This window comes from Heloderma suspectum, chromosome 6, assembly GCF_057233095.1.
Source record: "Heloderma suspectum isolate Gila_16-S chromosome 6, 16-S_ref, whole genome shotgun sequence".
NCBI classification, from domain to species: Eukaryota; Metazoa; Chordata; class Lepidosauria; order Squamata; family Helodermatidae; genus Heloderma; species Heloderma suspectum.
The window spans coordinates 68,750,991-68,772,865 of NC_139463.1; the positions used below are offsets into that span (position 1 = coordinate 68,750,991).

Below are 21,875 nucleotides of genomic sequence, written 5' to 3' on the forward strand. Positions count from 1 at the left end.
TCTACAGTTTCCGCTGTAGCACAGAGGAGGGGGGGATGCTCTACAGTTTCCGCTGTAGCATGGGTGGGGGACGCTCCACACTTTCCTCTGTAGCACAGAGGAGGAGAGGGAATTCTATACTTTCTGCTGTAGCGGGTGGGGTGGGGTGGGGGGGAATGCTCTACTGCTTCCGCTGTAGCACAGAGGAGGAAGGGTTGCTCTGCAGTATCTGTTGTAGCACAGAGGAGGGGGAGATGCTCTACAGTTTCCACTGTAGCACAGAGAGGAGGACATTCTACAATTTCCATAGCATGGAGCTGGCACTGTAGAGCAGGGAATGGTAGCAAAGGGCAGGCAGGAAGATCGGCTTACACATGTCCCAAATCACACCTTCAGACTGGGTGAGGACGCAATGCTATACCAGTTTCGATCTCAAATGGGAGATGGATCTCAAATCCCAGTGCTGCATTTGCACTGGGAGCTCCAAAAATGGCAAAACAAACAAACAAACAAATTGCAATTTGCAACACCCACACACCAGAACAAGGGGAAAAAAGGGAATGTGGTGGGTTGAGAGAAATGCCATCTGAATGTTCAGGAATAAATGAGTGAGCAAATTGAATTAACACCACTGACCATGGGCTACTACAGAAGCACTCTTAACACTATGAGAGGCAGTGTAGTGTAGTGGATAGAGCAGTCTTCCCCAACCTGGCACCCTCCAGATGTGCTGTACTTTCTGTAAGGCATCCCCAGGTAATGACTATGTGTTTCTTCCTGAGTGTTAATTTACACATGAGCGTATAAAGTCAGCTCTGACCATTGGTCCATCTCGCTTCAGGAACTTCCTGTTTATACTGACATGTTTCGTTTTAGGAATAAGTGCGGGATAAATCCTCACCTCACTCCCTCAACATTTTGGAACATTCCAGTAAGGGCTGAGATAGTCAGCATTTTTGTTGCCGTTAAATTAATATCATTTTTTAACCAGACAAGACTCAGAGAGCAAACCCAAGTGTGTGCTTGTGTGTGTGGAGGGGGAAATAAAGTGACAGAAGGTCAGCCACGTCCAAGCCCTACTGGCGATCTAGCCAGGGAGGGAGGTGCAGAGGGTGGTTTTGGGCCTGCTACTTCCTTAGCAGATCTTTAAAAATTCCCCTCCATTCATTCATTCATTCATTTATTTATTATTGCATTTATATCTCGCCTTTTTCCCTCCAAGGAACGCAAGGCGGCGTACATAACCCTCCTCCTCTCCATTTTATCTTCACAACAACAACTCTGTTCCGGCCCAGCCTATCTCAAGGTGCACCTCCAGCAACACCAGGGAGGCTACTCAACAAGACCAGCCTTGGATGGCCTTCTCTCTCTCCCATCAGCCAGGACAGCTAGGCTGGTGAGGATGAGGGAGAGGGCCTTCTCTGTCGTGGCCCCCACTCTGTGGAACTCCCTCCCTAGGGAACTCTGCCATGCCCCCTCTTTAATGAGCTTCCGCCACGCGTTGAAAAATTGGTTGTTCCGGCAGGCATTTGGGGTGGGTTAGGGTATTTTGAGAAATACAATGTTTTAATGTGGGATTTTATTGTTTTAAACTGTTGTATTATTGGACATTGCCCAGAGTGGCTGGGTGACTGGCCAGATGGGTGATTATGAAATTTAATAAATAAATACATAAATACATAAATAAATAAATAAATAATAATAAAAAAATACCTCGGGCTGAGAGTCTGTGACTGGCCCAAAGTCACCCAGTGAGCTTCTGTGGCCAAGTGGGGACTAGAACCCAGATCTCCCAACTCCCAGTCCGACACTTTAGCCACTACACCACACTGGCTCTGGTTCCAATGGCAGGGAAAACACCTATGCCAGCTTCAGGCTACGTAGGTACAGGGCAGTGACAGGGGAGCGAGGGGGCTTTGGATCCAAATTTCAGAAATGCCATTCCTTGGCAGAAATCATAACTGCTTTGGAATTTTAAGGGAGGGCAGAGGAGAATATTTGGCTGCAGACCAGCAATAGCTGTGTTTTTCACGGAGCTGAAGACAGTTTGAAAGAGGTGTTGTTGCTTGTATTTTATTGTGTCAAAAACCAGCCACACCTGTTTGACCAGAGGCAACAGTGAGACAACAGCCCCCCATTTCACTCCTCAAATGACACCAATTCACAAATACGCTGTGGATTGATGCTCCTTGGCTGTCTGGTTTTGTTTTGTTTTGTTTTACAGCTGCCCACATGATTATCTGCTCACACGTTTGTAAGGCACTTTATTTATTTTACAATTTCTTAAAACCTGAAAAGCTACTCTGAGAAAGGGGATGCATGGCTTTGTGATTTACACAAAGGCCAGCCAATCAGGGCTATGCGTATCTGGCTTCTGATCCAGACCAGCAAAACAGGTTTTCTCCTAATTTAGTTTGGGGGAGAAGATGGTATGAGAATCTAAAATGCAGTGAGTCTGCTATTTTCTGTCTGCAGCCGTTGCGATTGGGCGATCCTAGAGTCAGATAGTGCTCGCTTGCTGCTGAACCATGATTTTTGGGTTTTGCCTTTTTTTTTCCCCAGCTGCAGAAAAGCAAGGAGAGGGAAGAACAGCTGGCTGAGATGATCCAAGCCTATGAAAAGCTGTGTGTGGAGAAGACTGACCTTGAGTCAGAGCTGGGGCAGATGGTGGGTTTCACCTAGCCTTCTTGCAGTGAGGCTGCAAGGCGTGCTGGGCCCTCTTTTGCATGTACCTGTTTGCATGTAAAGCGAGATGATGGCTGTGTCTGCAGCTGCCCTGTCTGCAGCTTTGCTCTGCTTTGCTGCAGAAACACACCTTGGTCTAAAACGCATATGTGGAGAACCGCCGAAGGTCTCGCCCAATAGGCCTTTCCGAATCGTGCAGAACATTTGTCTTGTTCAGGCTACGCTGGTGTTAGGTGATAAGGTTAAAGCTTCTCATGGAGGGTTTTATGATTGAGAAGAAAATTTGTGGAGATCAATATGGTGAACTGTAAAGATATAGTTTAGCTTGAAGATGTTAATCTAATAGTAGTTTTAACTCATATATAGGCTGACCACACGTACCGTTTTAAACGGGACATTACCGGTTTTTCCATATTTCCCGATCGTCCCGTCGTTTTAATATAAGTGTCAATTTTGTCCCGTTTTTAATTTTTTGTAAAAAACTGAACGCGTTTCTCATAAGGCTCTATGCTAATCAATGCGTGCAGCAAAACTACTAGTGTGACGAAAGAGGAACTTCCATTTCTTTTACCCAGTCAGGGCCAGGCTTCTTGAGCTAGCGACGATCAGACACCACCCCCTGGCTTGTCTGCAGTGGTGGGGAATTCAAGAGGCAGTTGCTAAGCCCCATTCAGCATGTGGGAGCCAGGAGGGTGAGGCTTACTGTTATTTCTACCATCATTCCGCCCATAGAGATTCTTTCTGCCCTACATTCAGTTTGATTAGGACTTTTCAGACTCATATTTCGGTTCTACAGGCTGTTAGCTATTTTTTTATTACAGCGGAACTCTCCGATGGGACATTAGCACTGCTTGTGATAACAGTCGGGGTGTTAATTCCTTTTTTTTTTCTTTTTGGTTTATGTTTTTGGTGTATGTTTATGATTTTTTTTGCAGTCTGGCCACTGCAGTCCTGCATTAGATTGTTCAGTGTGGTATGCCATACAGATTTGTTTACTGCTCATGTGATATTTTATAAGTATTTTATATATGTATATTTATGAGTGGGGTTTTTTGTGTATATGCAATAAATTAGTGTTATTCATTTGCGCCCCTTTCCATGTTCTTTTGCAGTGAGTTTAGGTTGTTTTTTAGGTCTCTTATAGCCTGAGAGACCACAAAGGGAGCTGCAGTTGTTTTGTTACACTGTGGTTTTTCATGAATACGGAATAGTACATAACCCCGTCCCGGTTTTGTCATCCCAATACCCCGTTTGTGTCTCAAGGAAATATGGTCAGCCTACTTGTATACCTATGGGTATCTCTTAATGTAAAGTTTCATTCATGTCTTTTTTATTATTTTAAAATATTTGTATTGCAGAGTTTGTGAATGTGTATCAGTATTTATATATTTTTGGTGTATGCATCTGCAGTTCATATGACCATGGTGGTTGAAACAACAAATAAAATTCAAATATACTCAACAGAATGAGCAGGAAGGTCCCCAAACTCAGCAAGAGCTGGCTTAGCACACTTTGAATTAAGTGCAGTACACATTGCCATCTAGAGAGCGGGGCCCTTATAGGACCATAAAGTCAAGAATCTAAAATTACCTAACTGCACAACAGGTCAGAGACATACTGCCTCTGAATAAGGAGATTAAATGTTTACTGATCATGACCCAGGAATGTGTCTTGTTTACTAGCCTCTGTACAGTGGTAAAAATCAAGATTTGAGAAAAATCAAGAAGGTACTTGATATACAATCTATTGAAGTAGGAAGCAAAAGGAAAAAGAGGAATAGGGGAGGGAAATTAAAAAAGTAGACAAGAAGAAGAAAAGAAGATTTGAGAACATGAATCGTGAAAAAAAAGAGAATCCGGTTAAACAGAATGACTGGAGAGAAGAAAGGAGAGGTTGGAAGAGAAGAAAGGAGAGGGTGGGAAAGAGAAAGGCAACATAACAGAGAAAGGCAACATAACAGAAAAACAAGAGAAAAGATTTAGGTTTTTGCTTTGATCTGATTAGTTGTGTTTTTTCAAAAGCAGCAACATTGTTCAGGAAAGCAAAATGAAGGAAAAGCTGATCAGAATCAAAGCAGGACTGGGACCAAAGATTTCAGAGTAGGAGGATGGGAGATTAGCCTTTAAATCAGAGGCCTTCTGATTTAAAGTCCTTTTCTTCTTGCTGGTTTAATGGCAGCCTCTTGTCAAAAATACAGTGCAGAGACATTACAGACTTCTCGCTGTCTCTCTTCTCTCTCTCTCTCTCTCTCCCTGCTTTCCTGTCCTGATCCCTCTGCAGAGAGCGCTGGTTGAGACACATTTGAATCGGATCCGAAGCCTGGAGCAGCAGCTGAGGCAGAGAGATGGCAGCTCCTTCCAGAACCTCAACTCTCAGCTTCAAAATCAGGAAGTCCAATACCTGTCGCTTCATGGCAGCCATGGTGAATATTTTGATTTCTGCTCTGGGGAAAGCGGTGGGCTTTTGTTTTACTTTTTTTTTTTCTCTACGGAGTGTTCTCCCTGATCCAATTGTGGCAGAATGATTGTGCCACGTATTGTCTAGACCGGGAGGAGAGGTCGCAACTTTCACCATGAGAAATGAACTGACGACCTGGTGTCAAATGGGGACCAAGATCGTGAGCTAGGAGGTCTCTGAGTCAAATCTCTCTCCAGCCGTGAATGTACTGGATGGCTTTAGGGAAGGCTTAATCTGTCAGTCTCAGTTCCTCATGTGCAAAATGAGTAATAAATAATAGGAGCTACGGCTGTAATGCTTAGGGAGAAATCCTGTGACCCCTAGACAGCGTCTGGGGGACAAAGGATATTTCAGTTTCCTGGATCCGAGCTCAGAGACAGGGCTCCGAGCTCCAAGCTAGGAAACCGTGCTCCCCTCCCCCTCACAGCCAGCATAGAGAGAACCGCGCTGGCTGCTGTTACGAGCTTGCAAATGCAAGTTCGTAGGAAGGGAAAGAGGGCATTCCCGGGGTGGGGAGGGGACTGGAGACACAGGAATACGAAGTATCTCCAGCTGTCCCCAGCCTCCTTCCCTCCTCCTCCCTGAAGCCTCCGCTAGATCGGCAAAATCTCCCACCTAGCTAAAACGCACGAGGTGCCTCCCGCTCTGCATAGCATACTCATAAGCCTCTGAGTTCAACTTCTGCTAAAATTTTGCCTACGGTGACTGTCAGGCCTCAGCCCAGGAGTGGGCAACTTGTAGCCTTCCAGATGTTTTGATCTACAACTCACCCTAGGGCTTCTAGGCCAAAACATCTGGAGAGCCATAAATTGTCCTTCCCTGTCTTAGCCAAACTTTGAGATAGGATGCAGTTGCCGGGTCCAGTTCTGGCACTTGCAACCAAGGATCCAAAGGACCAGAGGCAGGTGACAAGGCTGGTGCCCAACGTTCAGAGGAGGGGGCAAACCAAGCCAGATGATTTGCTCACACTGAGAACGGCTTGGATGGGAGGGCCTTATATACAGTCTGGTGTATCCCCATTGGCCTGTGAAGTCAGCTGATGAGCTGACTCTATTCAGACTGGAACTTCAGCCTAGATTGTCCACAGAGCATAATCTACCCCAGCCTTCTCCAATCCGGTGCCTTCCAGATATGTTGGACTACGACTCCCATCTTCCCCATCCAGCATGACCAAAGGCACCAGGTTGGGGAAAACTGATTTACCTGGTTTGCTAAGGAACCAGAATGCTGGAGGCGTGGGTTTAAGCCTTCCCACCCCTGGCGGCTTACAATGCCACACCCATGCACCTCATCTACAAACAAAACAAGGATGCTTTTTGCCTGGTTTTACTTATATGCAAATGGATATAGGTTTAATTTATTAATTTATCTATGTATTTATTTACTATTGATTTAAAGTAGTTTGATCCCGCTCCTTAGCCAAAAAAAAAAAGGCTCCTGGATTGGCTTACAATAAATCAAGAAAAAAGACAGCTCCTCCTTACAGGCTTACAATCTAAAAAAGACACAACACGCTAGGAAAAAAGGGATGGAGTGGAAGAGTGGAAAAATGGTTCAACTAATCAACTAAATGGGTTGATTAAAACTTTTTCTTCGCTTGATAATCCCAGTAAGAATACTGTTCTACCTTAAAAGGATGCTGTAAAGATTTACAGAGGATGAAATCCTGTACAAAGTTAAGCTGGTAGTAAGTGCTGTTGAACTCAGTGGGACTTACTTCCGAATAGCCGGCGTAGTTTTGTGCTGTGAGATGATAACTGCGAAATGTTTTGAACACTTGAAATATGAAATGTAATAATAAGGGTAGCTGTTATGTTACGCTAAAACACACACCACACCTCAAGTCAGTTTTGGAAGTATATGATGGACATAGAAGCAGGCTACCATACAAATATCCCTGACTGAATGGGAAATGGTGTGAGCAAATAGGTGGTCTGTGCACAATTCCTCTCTTGGATTCAGGAGCTGGGCTTGTCCATGCATAGCCTAGTGAAAAAGAAAAACAGAACTAAACTGCCTGTTAGCAGTAAAACACAATCCCTAAATAGGGACCCTGGGTGGATGAAATATGGACTGCATCAGCTGTTCCCAGGGTGTCCTGGGGTATATTTCCAGGGGCCTGGGAAAACAGTTGGTGCAGTCACATCCATAGGCAAGAGCCTAATTAATCAGACTAGCATAATCCAGTTTGTCGATTTTCTGGGTGTGAATGGGGATAATTAAGGTTGAGGCACAGTGTTTTCTGGCCAGTAGATGGTGCTGTGATTCCTTGATTTTTGAACATGGGGTTTTCAAAAGATAGCAGAAAAGCTCTTTCACCCTCACTCAGCTCACCTAGATTTCCTAGAGAAATTGTCAAATACATCCCCCCCCCAAAAAAAAAAGCCTGGGGTGGGGAGAGGAGGAGATTAAAACTGAATTTGACTTTTACAAGGCTATTATGTAATGAAGCGAGTGGTCTTACAAAAAGGCTCCCACGTTTGCTAAGATGGCAGCTGACCGCCTCCAGGGAGATCTGAAATGCACATGGACCCAGGAGGTGAGGATTCATGATCTTGGAGGTGCATCAGATGGATCTGGATGGCTTTAAAAGGAGGTTGGGCAAATTCTCGGAGGAGAAGGCTATCGATGGCTACTAGTCCTGATGGCTATGTGCTGCCTCCAGAACCAGAGGCAGCAAGCCTATGTAACCAGTTGCTGGGGAACATGGGTGGGAGGGTGCGGTTGCACTCCTGCCCTGCTTGTGGGTTCCTGGTCAACAGCTGGTGTGAACAGAGTGCTGGACTAGATGGACCATTGGCTGATCCAGCAGGGCTCTTCTTATGTTCTTATGTTGAGTTTGTTAAATTAAGGGCACTGGAGCTCACACCTGCTTCAGCAGTGACACACTCTGACCTGAATGCCCCTCTCTCTAATCCAGGGCTGCTGAACCTCTTTCAGCCCAAAGGCCAAATTCCATTTTGGAGAAACCCCTGGGGGCTACATGCCAAAGGCAAAAGGGGTGGAGCCCAAAATACCAAAACACCAACATGTGACCTTAATGCTTTTACAACCAGTAGCTAAACCTTAGGAGAAACATTTCAGCCATTTAAAGTGGGGAAAAAAACTGCACAAAAGCCAGGCGGTCATAGAGAAGGGGATGAGGCCAGGGAAAAGGGTGTTGCCCTCTGGGGGATCCCAGAGGGATGGATTGCTCTAATCCCATATATGAGGTCTTGTCAGTGGTTGGGGCACCTTTCAGGGACAGCAGGGCACAACCTTGCGCAATGCGCCTTGTGTAATTCCACCAATCACCTCCGCACACAGGGCTGGCATCAGCACCTGGCTTCCTTGGGCAGCTGCAAGGGGCCCAGTGCCCTGGCAAGGCCCACTGTTGATGCTTGTCCTGGGGCACCCCTTAACTATTTCCCCCCTGGTGCAGCATTCTGAGCAGAGACAGATGGCTGGATTTAGGCACCCTTTTAATTTCCCACAATGTGCCTGTCCTAGTGTCATTCTGGGGTGTAGTGGGAAATCAAGAAGATGGCTAGGTTTACAATAGGCTCCTTTAGATGGCAATCACGTGATTTGGAACTGAAAACTTCCCTTTTCAGCAATGCTCTATATGTTCAATGAAGCAGCAGCATCTAGTGGCTGAATTATAGGGCAATTATGACATTTCACACTGCCGATATGCACCATAAAGGTTTATTACAGCTTATCTCCGATCTTTTTGAAAGTGGGATAAAGAGGGGAAAGCACGGGAGATATCCTGGAGGTTGACAATGTTGTGTAAAGAACCCGCAAACTTCCATGAATGGTCAATCATGACTCACGAGTGTGCATAAAAGCCTCATGTAGAAACGCTCATAAGGCAGCACAACCAGATATGCCTGCCAGGGCCACTGACAGAGGAGGGGCCCACCAGAGAGCACTTTGCCCATAGCCCCCTCAAATTTGGAAGCAGCCCTGGCCACACTGATCTTAATGTGATGGAATAATGTGCAAGCTACACTACAAATGTAGTTTGTTTACTATATTTTTAAACTGCCCAGTAACTGAAGTTCTCTGGGCAGTGTACAATCCATTAAAAACAAGGTATAAACATTAAAGCAAAATAAAAGCAGTGCAGAATAAAACCAAGATCAAACTAGCAGCAAAGAATAAAGCCATTACGGTTCCTTCCCCTCATCACCACATGATGTGGCAATAGGCTTGGGTCTACTGTGGCAGTTCCTGCACTTAATACTAAAAACCTTTATTATGTGCCCTTTTTCTTCTCATTTCATATCCTCTCAATTCTGACTGCAGGCCCAGAGGTTACAAAAATCTGCTCGGGACAGAGTTCTGGACAGGTGGTGACCGTACCTCTAGCTTGCTTACCATTCCTGATGTCAGGATTGATTCTGAGTGCATGGAGATAGTTAGCAGTTCAGATTCAGAATGGGAACAGCCAGAACCGGGGGAGGCATCTTCCCGAGCGAGTTCAGATATGGATAGGTGTGCTTCTCAGGATACTAACACACAGATGGCTGGGCCTGAAGCCCCCCCCCCCTTTCCCTCCTCCATGAGAACCCAGGAGGAGGAGGAGGAAAGTGCAGGGTGTGAGCTGAGGGATGCTAGACTGTGGCGCAGAGCGAAGAGGGAAAAGTTAGAGGCGGAGCTCAGACCGTAGACCCGGTTGGCGAAGCGTGAGGGTCGACGTAGGGGAGCATCACTGGAAGGGAGGGGCATCCCTCCCTAAGTTATTCTAGCCAGCAAGTTCTTGTTTCAGACTGCTGGCAACGCCATATCTCCCATTTGGATCCCCTGTAGACATTCGTAAATGTATGAAGCAGCTGTATTCCTTTGTAGCCTGAGTCTTCGAGGATTTGCATCTGTAATGAACCTGACTGATAGTGAATTAAAGGCGTGAGACTGAAGCCTCTCTTCTTGTGTGTGTGCATGAGGAAGGAGGGGCCCAAGGGAACGTGACAGCTATGGTGTGCTGTAGCATACACTGCCTGTTTTCCTGGTAGATAGTTCCATTGCTAGTTCCATTGCTTTAAAATATGAGTTAAGGCTTTATTCGGTGAGGAGTTGTCAACAACATGGCCGCTTTGTCATTTTCAAAACAGCAACTTAGCCCTGCAAGTCTGTCCTCTGCTCTGCACTTGCGCCTCAACTCCCTTCTCCCTCCTTGTCTCTCTGTTCCTAGTACTGGACCGCTCGATGAATTGGCAGAGCCCCCGGAGCCAGGTGGAAAGTTTGCAGGTGCAGCGGTTGGAAGTGGAGCTGGAAGAGACCAGGCAGGAAGTCCAGAAGTCACAGCACCGGGAGGAGCAGCTGAAGGTGGAGTGTGAGAGGCTGCAGGCCGAAGTGAAGCAACTACAAGAGACCCGGGCTCAGGTAACTTTAAAGCCGGTTTACTGGGCGGTCCCAGTGCAGTGGGTCACTGACAGGGAAGTGGGGAGGTTCTTACTGAAAACATTATGTCACTTTCCCATGAAACCAAGGGTGCTTCCAGACGACGCTTTTATTTTGCCATCATCCTGACTCAAACACAGAATTATATGGGGGGTCCAGACAACATCATCTTCCGTTCATAACCCTCCTATATTTATTTATTTATTTTATTTTATTTCTATACCGCCCAATAGCCGAAGCTCTCTGGGTGGCTCACAAAAATTAAAACCAAGGAGCGCACAAAAAAACCAATATAAATATATATAAAATATTAAAACCACAGTATAACAATACAACCAGAATAAAACCTAGCAGCAGTGCAGGGATTTAAAATACAGCTTTAAAACAGCAAAGCTAAAAGTCTAGAAAGCTGAAATGCTAAAATGCCTGGGAAAATAAAAAGGTCTTCACCTGGCGCTGGAAGGAATACAATGTAGGTGCCAGGCGAACCTCAGTAGGGAGCTCATTCCACAGCTGGGGCGCCACAGCAGAAAAGGCCCTCCTCCTAGTACCACCTGCCTCACTTCATTTGGCAGGGGCTCATGGAGAAGGGCCGCTGAGGATGATCTTAAGGTCCGGGCAGGCATATATGGGAGGAGGCGATCCTTCAGATAACCTGGCCCCAAGCCGTTGAGGGCTTTGAATGTTAATGCCAGCACTTTGAATTGGGCCCTATATTTTCCTACCACTTCTTCTGTCTTTTTTTCTTACCAGAAAAAAATCTGTTAATGTGGAAGAGGTGGACTGGATGCGCAATATCTTTTGATTGGTAGCATTAAGGAGCTCTCCAACTGGAAGCACCCCAAGGCAGCTTGGAGTAAAAAAAACAAGCGATGGAAATTCTATAATAAAATGCTGCCCCCAGTTCTGTAGCTTCTTGTTTGAACCATGAGGGGCTGTAGGAAACTAAGGAGCTGCGAAGAATTTTGGAATATTTTCCTGGGTGTGATTATGATAGCTTTCCTAGCTTCAAGAAGTGTAGAATCTTGGGGCACATCTACACTACTGACTTAGCAGAGGTGGCCCGAGACATTTTGCTGCTTGAGGCAAAGGATAAGATGTCAACCTTTCCCATTCCATGTACAAAATCCGACTGGACTGGCAGATGAATCTGCCTCCAACCTGAATCTCAAGTGAAGCTGATTGGTGAGAGATTCAGGACAGATAAAAAGCAGTACTTCTTCACACAGCGCATAGTTAAACTATGGAACTCACTTCCACAAGATGTAGTGATGGCCACCAATTTGGATGGCTTTAAAAGGGGACTGGACAAATTCCTGGAGCAGAAGGCTATCAATGGCTACTAGTCCTGATGGCTATATGCTACCTCCAGTATCAGAGGCAATATGCCTATGTACACCTATTGCTGGGGAACATGGGTGGGAGGGTGCTGTTGCACTCATGTCCTGCTTGTGGGTTTCCTATGGGCAGGTGGTTGGCCACTGTGTGAACAGAATGCTGGACTAGATGGATTCTTGGTCTAATTCGGCAGGGCTCTTCTTATGTTCTTATGTTCAACACTGACGATGGCATCCTTCACTGCACCTTAAGGCAGCATGGCAGGCTGCATGCCACACAGGTCTCTCCTCCAACACCTTACTGCCGCCTCCCCACATTTGCCGCCTGCGGTCGCTGCTTCACCCTGCCTCATGGTAGGGCTGGCCCCACAACTTAGGCATGTTTTTGGATTGAATCCTATGGATGGTAGTTTTCTGAGGGTGCTGTGATTTTTCTGTTGGAAAAGTTCAAGCTTAGGGATGTATGGATTTTGTTAAATCCATTCCACCTGTATTTAGCTGATTGTCAGATATCTTTTGTTCCGTCGTCCATTCATAGACGGAATCAGATTTTTTTGGGGATGTACAAGAATTTTGTTCCTCTTGCGGTAATGTACATCACAGCAAGTGCACACTTATTTATTTAAAACATTTCTTGGCCGCCTTTCAGGGCAGAAGCCCTCCCAAGGCGGCTTACACTGATAAGATACATAAAAACAGTAAAAATATGAAAAGTGATAAAAACATAAAAACAATAAAAAACAACAATAAAAGCCAACAATAAAACCAGCAACAATGTTAACAGCAGTAACAGCAACAATAGCAGTCATTAGGGTAAGTGCAAATTTGCACACACACCCCCAAGTTAAAAAAAAGGGTCTGCAACTACGCAGAATCTGCATGATTCGGAAAAAGTGGGTCTGCTGCGGAATCCATAGGTCAGGTTATAGAATTCTGAACTTATTTGAATCAAGATGTGAATTTCTCTGATATCTCTGATAAAACCACACATCCCATGGTGCTGTTAGGAACATCAAAACCAGATAACTTAGTTTAAGTCTGTAGTGTAGGTGTGGTTTTAGAGGAGGCTGGGAGACCAACAATATCAGAAGGCTACTTTTACACCTTTCAGTTATATATGCAGTTTGCTAGCTGATGATAAAGATCAGTTTGTAGCTAGCAGCTTAGTGTTTTTCCGTTATGTATATATTTGTATACATAAATATACAAGAATTATTAAGAATGCAAGGTAACCGATGGTGGTATCAAGAGTGAAAAAACATTGATCTGACCATAAAACAAGAATGAGCTAAGTATTAATTGGGAGAGACTGTCATTTAACAGATTCCAAAAATGAGATTATTGTAAGGTAGGTTATGTGACCACTAACACAGAAATGTGCGTGCCAAGTTGAAAGGGGGAATTGATGAATGTGAATGAAGTAAATGCTCTGGTAAAGCTGTGTATTGTTTCTGGGTTAACTGCATAATACTCATGGAAAACAAGTGATTGGTAAAATTAAAGCTGTCTTTGCCAGACAAGAGACTCCCATGTATAGTGAGGGAAGATGATAGGCCCCGGTTTGAGTATAGGAACTTTTATTTGTTTTATAAAATTAATGCATGCTACATTTAATTTAAGGTATCAGCAAGCAAATGGTTTGTTGGAAAATGGCATACTGTAAAGGATACAAGGCAGATTGTGAAGAAAGGCAAACAGTATCAATACTGTAGGCTAGGCTGAAGGAGAATATGGATACAAAAGCTCATAGCTACAACCTGGCCAAGGACAAATTTAGGTTGAAATCAGAATAAGATCTAATTAAGGGTTAAATTATGGAATTGTCTCTGAGCAGGTTTCTGGTTTATACCAGGCTCTTTGTCAGGAAGAACCGAAAAGTAGCAAATTAATTACACAGAAGCATGACCATCAGTATAGTGTCCTTGGAGAAAAAAAAAGGCTCTCTGAGGTTGAAGACATTTCAGTCAATTGATGAAGGATATCTTATAATTTTTATTTGTGCAGCTGAAGTCTGGCTCACATAGTCAAAATTACCTCCACTCAATGTGTTCTGTCCATTGCAGGGAAACCATTCACGTGAAGGATGTACCATGTGACTGGTTTGTCTATGACTTCTACTAAACCACACATGGTAGCTTAAAATATGCTATTGTAATTGAGGAAACAGCTGTCAGATCAGATCACTGTGGCTGTATCCATGGAAGACCCAGGTCACAGCTGACTTCTTCCACGTGACCACAGGCACGTATGTGGCTGAGCATGGCTAAGGGGCAATTATAACCACATGAACTGTTGTGGCTCAACTCCAGCTGACAACAGATTACAGTTAGGGTCTGTGTGTGTGCGTGCACGCGCGCGTGTGCTGGTGTGGTGTGTTTGTGTGTTCCTCAAGGTCGTTTGAAAGAGGGATTCGTGCTCATGGGGTATGCTCATTCCACTTTCACCTCTGGTGAACAGGACTTGCAGGTTCTTTTTTATTTTTTAAACCTGCATATCCTGCTTCACTAATGGCGACTCTGGGACCAAAAAAAAAAAAGTGTGCGTGTATACCTGGGAAGCAAACCCTCTCTCAAATGGCTTTGAACTTTATTGCCGGTCTCCAGCCAAAGATGGTTTTCGTTCTTTGTCTCTTCACTTCCTCTGGGATTCTGTCACAATTTAAGACAGGATAAGCCGTGGTTTCCACCCTTTTGGGACCAGGGGGCACATTTGGAGTTTTGAGGAATTATCATGGGTGCCGTCACAAAATTGCTGCCAAGGGGGCATGCCCATTTATAGAATGGCTGCCATGTTGGGCACAACCAGTCACAAACACCCATTTCACAGAAAGGCAACCTAGTGAGACAAGGAACTTGCCCAAGAACCTGAATACATAGCAGAGGTGGGGTCTGAGCCTCAAAACACAAACCCACTCCTTTGAATTCACAGTTCTCTCATTCAGGATACCCCCTAAACGCTCTCCCTTTCTCTCTTTCTCACCCCCAGCAAACAAGATCCACGCAGCTCAGTGACTAATTTCTCTCTCTTTTTCAGGATCGTTGCCCCCCCCCCATTAAACTCACTCTCCTTCACATACACATGCTCATGGACACACACATGCTATACACACAAACTGCACACACACCCTTCCTCACTTTCTCCCCCTCCCCATTGGGTCATCCCACAGGCCTCTCCACCCCAGCCACTTCCTCTTCCCATTTCATCTGGTCACCCGCAGTTCTCCCCTGGTTCTTCCACTGCCATCCGTAAGCTTCCCTCCTTACCAGGCAGCAGCTATGGGTTCCTCCCTCCCTTCCCCCCCCCCCGGTGGCCTGGAGACTTTCGAAGCAAAGCCCTGGCCTCTAACCACCTGCCATCTTTACTTCTTAAGAATGTCTCTGGATCCATGGGGGCCCCAGAAGCATTCAGCGGAATCAAGATGGCAGGCGGGTAGAGGCCAGTGCTTTATTTTGAGCACTCCCAGCCACCAATGCTGTTTTTAATTAAATTTGAAAAGACACTGCAGGAATCAGAAGGGTGCTTCATGGGCTCTGGGAAAGTTGTCCGCAGGGTCAGTGGTGCCTGCAGGCACCATGTTGCCTACCTCAGGGATTTGGGGATGATGTTGACTCATGCTCCTGTAAAAGTTCCAGGTAGGTTTGTGTACCCTCTGGGTCAGACTGAGCCCTGTATGTGGAGTCAGGAATGAATCGCCCCACCACACCTCCTGTTCTCAACTCTGGGAAGTTCTGTTATTGACTTGAGGCATTTGGATAGTGCAGGACCAGTTCCTGTGCCTTAGTGCATCCGTTTTGTGCTCATTACACACAGTACTCTGGGTCTAGTGGATTAATCAATAGGGGGCTGGTGTGGATAGACCTGATTGGGGCCTTGGAGGTTGTGCTGGACGGCCTTTTGGTGCTTTTTTGACTGCATTTTTTTAACTGCATTTTTTTTTTACTGCATTTTTGAACGAACCACATGGCGTTATCTCATACACTGCATACATTTGCATAACACATCCAGCTGCCATCATCAGTTGAGGCCTTCCTCCACGTCCCATTTCCTTCCAATGTTTGGTTTGCTGGGCATGGGACAGGGTCATTTCAGTGGTGGCACCTAAATTGTGGAACTCTCTCCTTAGGGAGGCTCAGTAGGCTTCCTCCCTGCTGGCTTTTAGGCAAATTGTGAAAATGTTTTTATTTTGCCAAGGCTTTGATCTGATCTGGTTGTTTTTACTATCTGCTGTTGGACTACTTTTATCTGGCTGAGTTTGCTTTTATGCTCATTTTAGATGTTTTTTTAATGTTGTGTATGGTGATTTGTATTTTAATTATTGTTACGAGCTGCCTTGGGGCCAAAAAGTGGGGTAGAAATGAATGAAAGAAATAAAATTTCCTTCTCGTGGAGTTTGGGTCTCCCTGCTTGTTGAATTGTGAGTGTATGGAAGAATGGGATTTTGCTTGCCTCTCTCTCTCTCTCTCTCCTCTCCTCCCTCCATTATAACAGGGCTTGTCTTAATGTCCCATAGGACCTCGCAACTGGTCAGTCGGAGAGGGACATGGCATGGGTGAAGAAGGTTGGAGATGACCAGTAAGTGCCCATTCTTTTTAGTGGATGTTTATGTTTCTTGGGGTTGAATTCCTTGGGTGTGGCTATGGCTGTGCAGAACTCTGAGCCTCAGGGACGCTGTGCAGCGAGATATTGTGGAGGTGATGGACCTGCGGTAAAAGATAACCTGAGAAGGTGCAAAAGGACCTCTTATGAAGTGTGTGTCATCTAACCTGTGGTGTAGCAATGTGGTGTGAGGATACCCAAACAAATGGGAATTGTGTTGTAGGAATACTTGGGGAGGGTGAGATAAGGTGGAAGAACTCGCATATCAAGACAACCTGTGGTGTAACAATGGAGTATGGCTGAAGGATACCTCATAGAACATGGGGTCCTTCCAGATGGAGGGCTCCTAGCGTTAACAATCAGATGGTATCGTGCAGCTATTCCATCTTTTTTTCCTTAATGGATTTTTTTTCTGGTAAGAAAGAAGACGGAAGACATGGTGGAGCGCTACAAATGGAAAGCAGCATTGTCTGGATCTCCAGTAAAACAGGATGCTTGGGAAGAGTAGGTTTTGGTTGGGATGGGTTGTCATCTCACCTGTGGAGTAAAAGATACCTTGGAAGGATGGGATGTGGCAGAAGGAGACCTCACCATTGAAGGACGGTAGTGCGATCTGTGGTGTAACATAGGGGATACTTAGAAAAGCTGTGAACTTTTGTGGGTAAAAGATCATAGCTGGGGAGGATATCATCCAACTTTCCCTAGCCTGGCTCCCTCCGGATGTGTCAGACTACAACTCCCACCACCCCCAGCCAGCATGCTGGGAATGATGGGAGCTGAAGTCTGACACACCCAGAGGGTGCCAGGCTGAGGAAGGCTGATATAATGGGTCGAAGTTTCAGACACTCAGAAGTCATGCACATGTGACAATGACGTGCTGTGACAGAGGCCCAGTTCATATGCCCCTCTTAAAGAGCTGCCCTCGGGGCGGTTGGGTGCTCTCTCGTTCAGTTGAGAGTAGGGGTGCACGAAAGTCACTTACCTGGTCTCGCAGCTTGCTTTGCGGTGGGGGGGAGGCGCTTCGCTGCTCCCCCCGAAGTTCAGGCCAGGGTGGGGAGGCTTCCCTCCTCGCCTGGCCGAAATTCAGGCTGGGGGGGAGGCTTCCCGCCTCGCCCGGCCGAAATTCAGGCCAGGGAGGAGGCGCCTCGCCTCGCCTGGCCACGAAATAAAAAGTTAAAAAAAAAAACGCCCCTGTGATAGGCTACGTGACGATTTACGTAGCCTATCACGGCTAGATCTGCAAAGTCAGCCGTGATAGGCTACGTTAATCGTCACGTAGCCTATCATGGGTGACTTAAAAAAAAAAAAAAAAGCGCGTACGCAAATGGCGGCCCCCATAGGGAGCCGCCATTCGCGTTCCCTATTTGGTCGCTGTAGTCTACGTAAATCTTTACGTAGACTACGGCGACCAAATAAGGAGCGCGAATGGCGGCTCTCTATGGGGGCCGCCATTAGCCGTACGCGCTTTTTTTTTTTTAAGTCACCTGTGATAGGCTACGTGACAATTTACATAGCCTATCACGGCTGACTTTGCAAATCTAGCCGTGATAGGCTACGTTAATCGTCACGTAGCCTATCACGGGGGCGTTGTTTTTTTTTTACTTTTCTTGGAATGGCGGCGGCGGCAGCCGGTCAAAAGACCGGCTGCCGCCCCTGCCCCTGTCGAAGACCTGCCGAACCGCCGCCGGGACCCGCCGCCAGGAGGGACATTCGTGAAAGGTAAGTCCCATCCTGGGGGGGGGGTGCGGAGTGCGGGGGGGTGCGGAGAATTTCTCCCCGAAACTACTTCGGGGGGCCGAATACGTTGGCACTCGGCCCCCCGAAGTTTCGGGGAGAAATTTTCCCCCATTCCTAGGAGAGTGCAGCAAAGTACCAGAGGAGATGTTTGTACCTTGACAAAGAGCGTCCCATGAAGAGCCAGCTGCATCAGTCCATATATATGTATTTGGAACATTTATTCAATCATCAAAAAATCTGCCGGTTTAAAAGACCAGACAATAAGGCTATCTCACTCAGTTAGCTGCTGCTCCTGCTCCTGTGTTTTCTTTACACAGCAATTATTCTCCTCCCCACCCCCAACATTCCAAGTGCCGCCTTATGAAATCTCATAGGGATTCATTATACCAATAAAAATTATTTTAAAAATAAGTTATTTGCATTTTTAAAAAATAAATTCCATTCCACCAACTACAATAGAAAGGGAATAGGAAAACATATACAGCTGTGCCTCCAATAATATCCCACCTTTCCACCTTACAACATGCCTCAAGGTGATTCGCAATAAGCAAATATTAATGCGCAATTAAGATTTTTTAAAAAAAAAATGCAGTGAAGACTAATGAAGGTTCAGGAGGGTGTGTATGAAAAGTGTCCACTCACCAGGCCTTAGCAAGTGCTGCCTCTGTGACTGTTCCTACTGCTGCTCTTCGAATGTTCCAGGGTTGCCATAAAAGAGAATATCCCCCCTGAGCAACTATGGACAGGTTGCTCCAGATGTTTTTGTTCCAGCAGTGGAGGCTGGTGGCTCTGATTTTGGGGGGCTGTGAATCCATTCTGGGTTTTAGTCAGAAGAACCAGCCAGAACTCTAAAAGACCTATCCAAAGTGCTGAACCCTTGCCCCAAAAAGGCATCAGCACCTTGGATACCTCCATTAGAGTTCTGGCTGGTTCTGACTAAAACCCAGAATGGACACACAGCCCCACCAAAATCGGAGCCACCAGCCTTCTCTGGCTTCCAGGGAGTGGAGGGCATTTGGACAGTTGAGACCTCCTTGCTGTTCCTTATGGCAGCAGTGACCGATGAAAGCTCGGGGGGTGGGGGCAAAGGACTGCAAAGCCCACCCAAAGCCCACCAGTTTCTGTCAGACTTCCCCATATGTCCCGCGTGTGGGACTTAGAAGCACTGAAACAGTGTCCTGCGCTCCCCCAAATGAGATCTGCTTGGGTGAGTTGTAGCAAAAACAAAAGAGTCCTGTAGCACCTTAAAAATGAATGGGTTGATTATGGCCTACGCTTTCGTCAGCTAGAGACGTCTTCATCAGATGCATCTGATGAAACAGACTCTAGTCCACAAAAGCGTTTTGCCATAACGAATTCATTCAAGATCACTAGTGCAGTGGCAAATTCAGAAGTGCAAGGTCCCTTCGTGACAGTCACAGCCATGTCCCCTACGCCCCCTTCTAAGATTATACAACCTTGTAAGATATATAGCCTTCAACTGGGATCCAAAAACAGTGCAGCTGAGAGTAAGGCACGGGTATTTCAATTGGATGTCTGAGGAAAAATGGAGGGGTGTTAAAATCCTTTTCACCCACTCAGTCCCACATGAACATTTTAGATTTTCAAAATATGATGTGGAAGCTTCACCCTCTCAACTCAGCCCTCATGGACAGATCCCTTCTCATTTAAACAGCCCCCTTTCACACTCCCGTAGTGCCCCAACATTACACATTAGCCTTCCCTAAGCTCCTTCATTATATCCCCCCTCCCCCTCCAACAGAAACGTCCACACACCCAGCTGGATTGAACTACACACACATACACACACACAGTGGTGTAGTGGTACATTTGGAAACGCAGGAGCTCACTGTGACAGTCTTCAAGGGCAGTCCGAAAATTCCAGGCAGCTGTGTCGATCCATATCAACAAACCAGTTCTAGGAGTTTTCATCTCCACCAGAAGCACGTTTTTGGCAAAGCGAATCGGTCTTCTTTGCCTGTTCCAGACCAAGTCATCCCAAATACTTTGCATTCCAACATGGAAGAATATGTTGTTGCTTGGAAAATTCATTCCCCCCACAGCTACAGTGAGGATTGCAGCTAAGCTCAGAGGGAACAGGGAATTCTGAGGGGGGTGGCAGATGACATCAGAGTCCCTGCTAATGAAAAAGTGCCGGGGCTGCGTCCCTGCGAGCCCTGCCTCCATGACACCACTGTTCAAGGTGCTACAGGACTCTTCATTGTTTTTGCTGCAACAGACTGAAATGTTCAAACTTCCAGAGAGGTGGCCAAGTTGTACGAGTGGTTTTAATTAGCTAGACCACGGTCCTCTATTAGATACTACCTTTTGTGGCTTGAGAAAAGGGCGTCCATGCAAAATGAAAAAGAGGGATGCCTATTTGATAGGTGAAAGAACCGTTTGTTTTGTGGTTTTTTGTTTTTAACAAGGCATACACTTTGGCAGGGTGTATGATGAACCCTGGTGGAGGAGGTTTTGAAAGATGAGGTTTTGCCTTTTGCTTATTTTTTTTTAAATCTGGCATTTTGATTTGCATGTTCTTTTTAATTAATCGAGGTTTGAAGAGAGAAGGGGAAGAGGGATTATAGAAAGGGGGTGTGAAGTGTGAATTTAAAATGTGTCAAAGGGAGCTGATGTGACACCTACCTCGCTCTTTACTTGTGCTGAGTGAGAAAAGAGGCCTCTGAGCCATAGATCTTTGAACTCTGCATGGAGGCATGAAGGGAGAAAAGGGACTGTGGTTTTGAATGAACAGTAAGTATTTTGCTTCTGCTGATCACCTCCTCTGTAAAATAGGAATGCTTAGTCATCATCCTGACTCAGCTGAAATTCAGAGAAGACGGCTACCTAGTGGCTAAATGCGCTCTCCATCCTTCTCCCTTCCCTGCTCATTTCCGCCCACTGGGTCCTGAAGTGGATCGTGATCCACTTCATATGGTTCCCTTCGAGCATTAGTAGATGTGACCTCTGCCTTGCTAACAAGTGCATTAGTGGATAATTCGGTTGACGGTACTTAAATTTGCCATGTCATGAGCTTGCTGTCTCAGAATTAATGTAGCAGTCAAAGGGTGCACCCCAGATAACCTCTTGCCCCCCGCAACCAGTTGCTGGCAAGACCTGCATTGTGCGGTTAGGGTCGAATCCCCTGCACTCTGCCACTACTCCATGCTTTCACCAGTGTCCTTCCACTGCTGCAGCTTCCTCTTTCCCTCAAAACAAAGCAGTAGAGATGGGGCAGAGCAGCTCGAATGGCAGCGTTTTTTGCTCTATGGTGGTATAATTTTGGCAGTCAGGAATATGGTGAATGATGGGAGAAGGCAAGGAGGCAGGGGAACACGGGGTTTCTCTGTATGTGTTTGAGAGAGAATGAGAGAGAGATGGGGGCGGGAAGGACGTACGTATGTATGTGGGAGCTTAGTGCAGAAGGCTGACAGGCAGGGTGATATGAGGGGAAGGGGGAATGAGGGAAAGGGATGAGGGGAAAACAATGGTGCCCTTTCCTGCCCATGTGAAATTTCACAGGCCCTTCATCTAGTAAATATAAGACGACTCTTTATATAGCTCTTTTTGTAAATGTGCTAAGTGCTTCGCACATATTACCTCAGTAATCCTTACAACAGCCTTCTGAAGTGAAAGTATTATTAGTCCTTTCTTATGGATGTTGGAGGTGTGCCAGAGGGAAAAAGAGAGCTGAAGCTG

General features: G+C 46.0%; 1 protein-coding gene across 3 annotated transcripts in view; it reads left to right on the forward strand.

Moving 5' to 3' along the window:
* LOC146341093 (TANK-binding kinase 1-binding protein 1-like) overlaps positions 1 to 21,875 on the forward strand; it is a 48,955-nt gene that overhangs the window by 21,003 nt on the left and 6,077 nt on the right. For 2 of the 3 annotated variants that reach the window (XM_084804737.1, XM_084804739.1), the window contains 4 exons: positions 2,542 to 2,646; positions 4,945 to 5,086; positions 10,298 to 10,488; positions 16,354 to 16,415. In XM_084804737.1, the coding sequence (XP_084660863.1) occupies positions 2,542 to 2,646; positions 4,945 to 5,086; positions 10,298 to 10,488; positions 16,354 to 16,415 (500 nt within the window). The remainder of the gene's footprint in view (positions 1 to 2,541; positions 2,647 to 4,944; positions 5,087 to 10,297; positions 10,489 to 16,353; positions 16,416 to 21,875) is intronic. The other variant, XM_084804738.1, reaches the window with a different exon arrangement.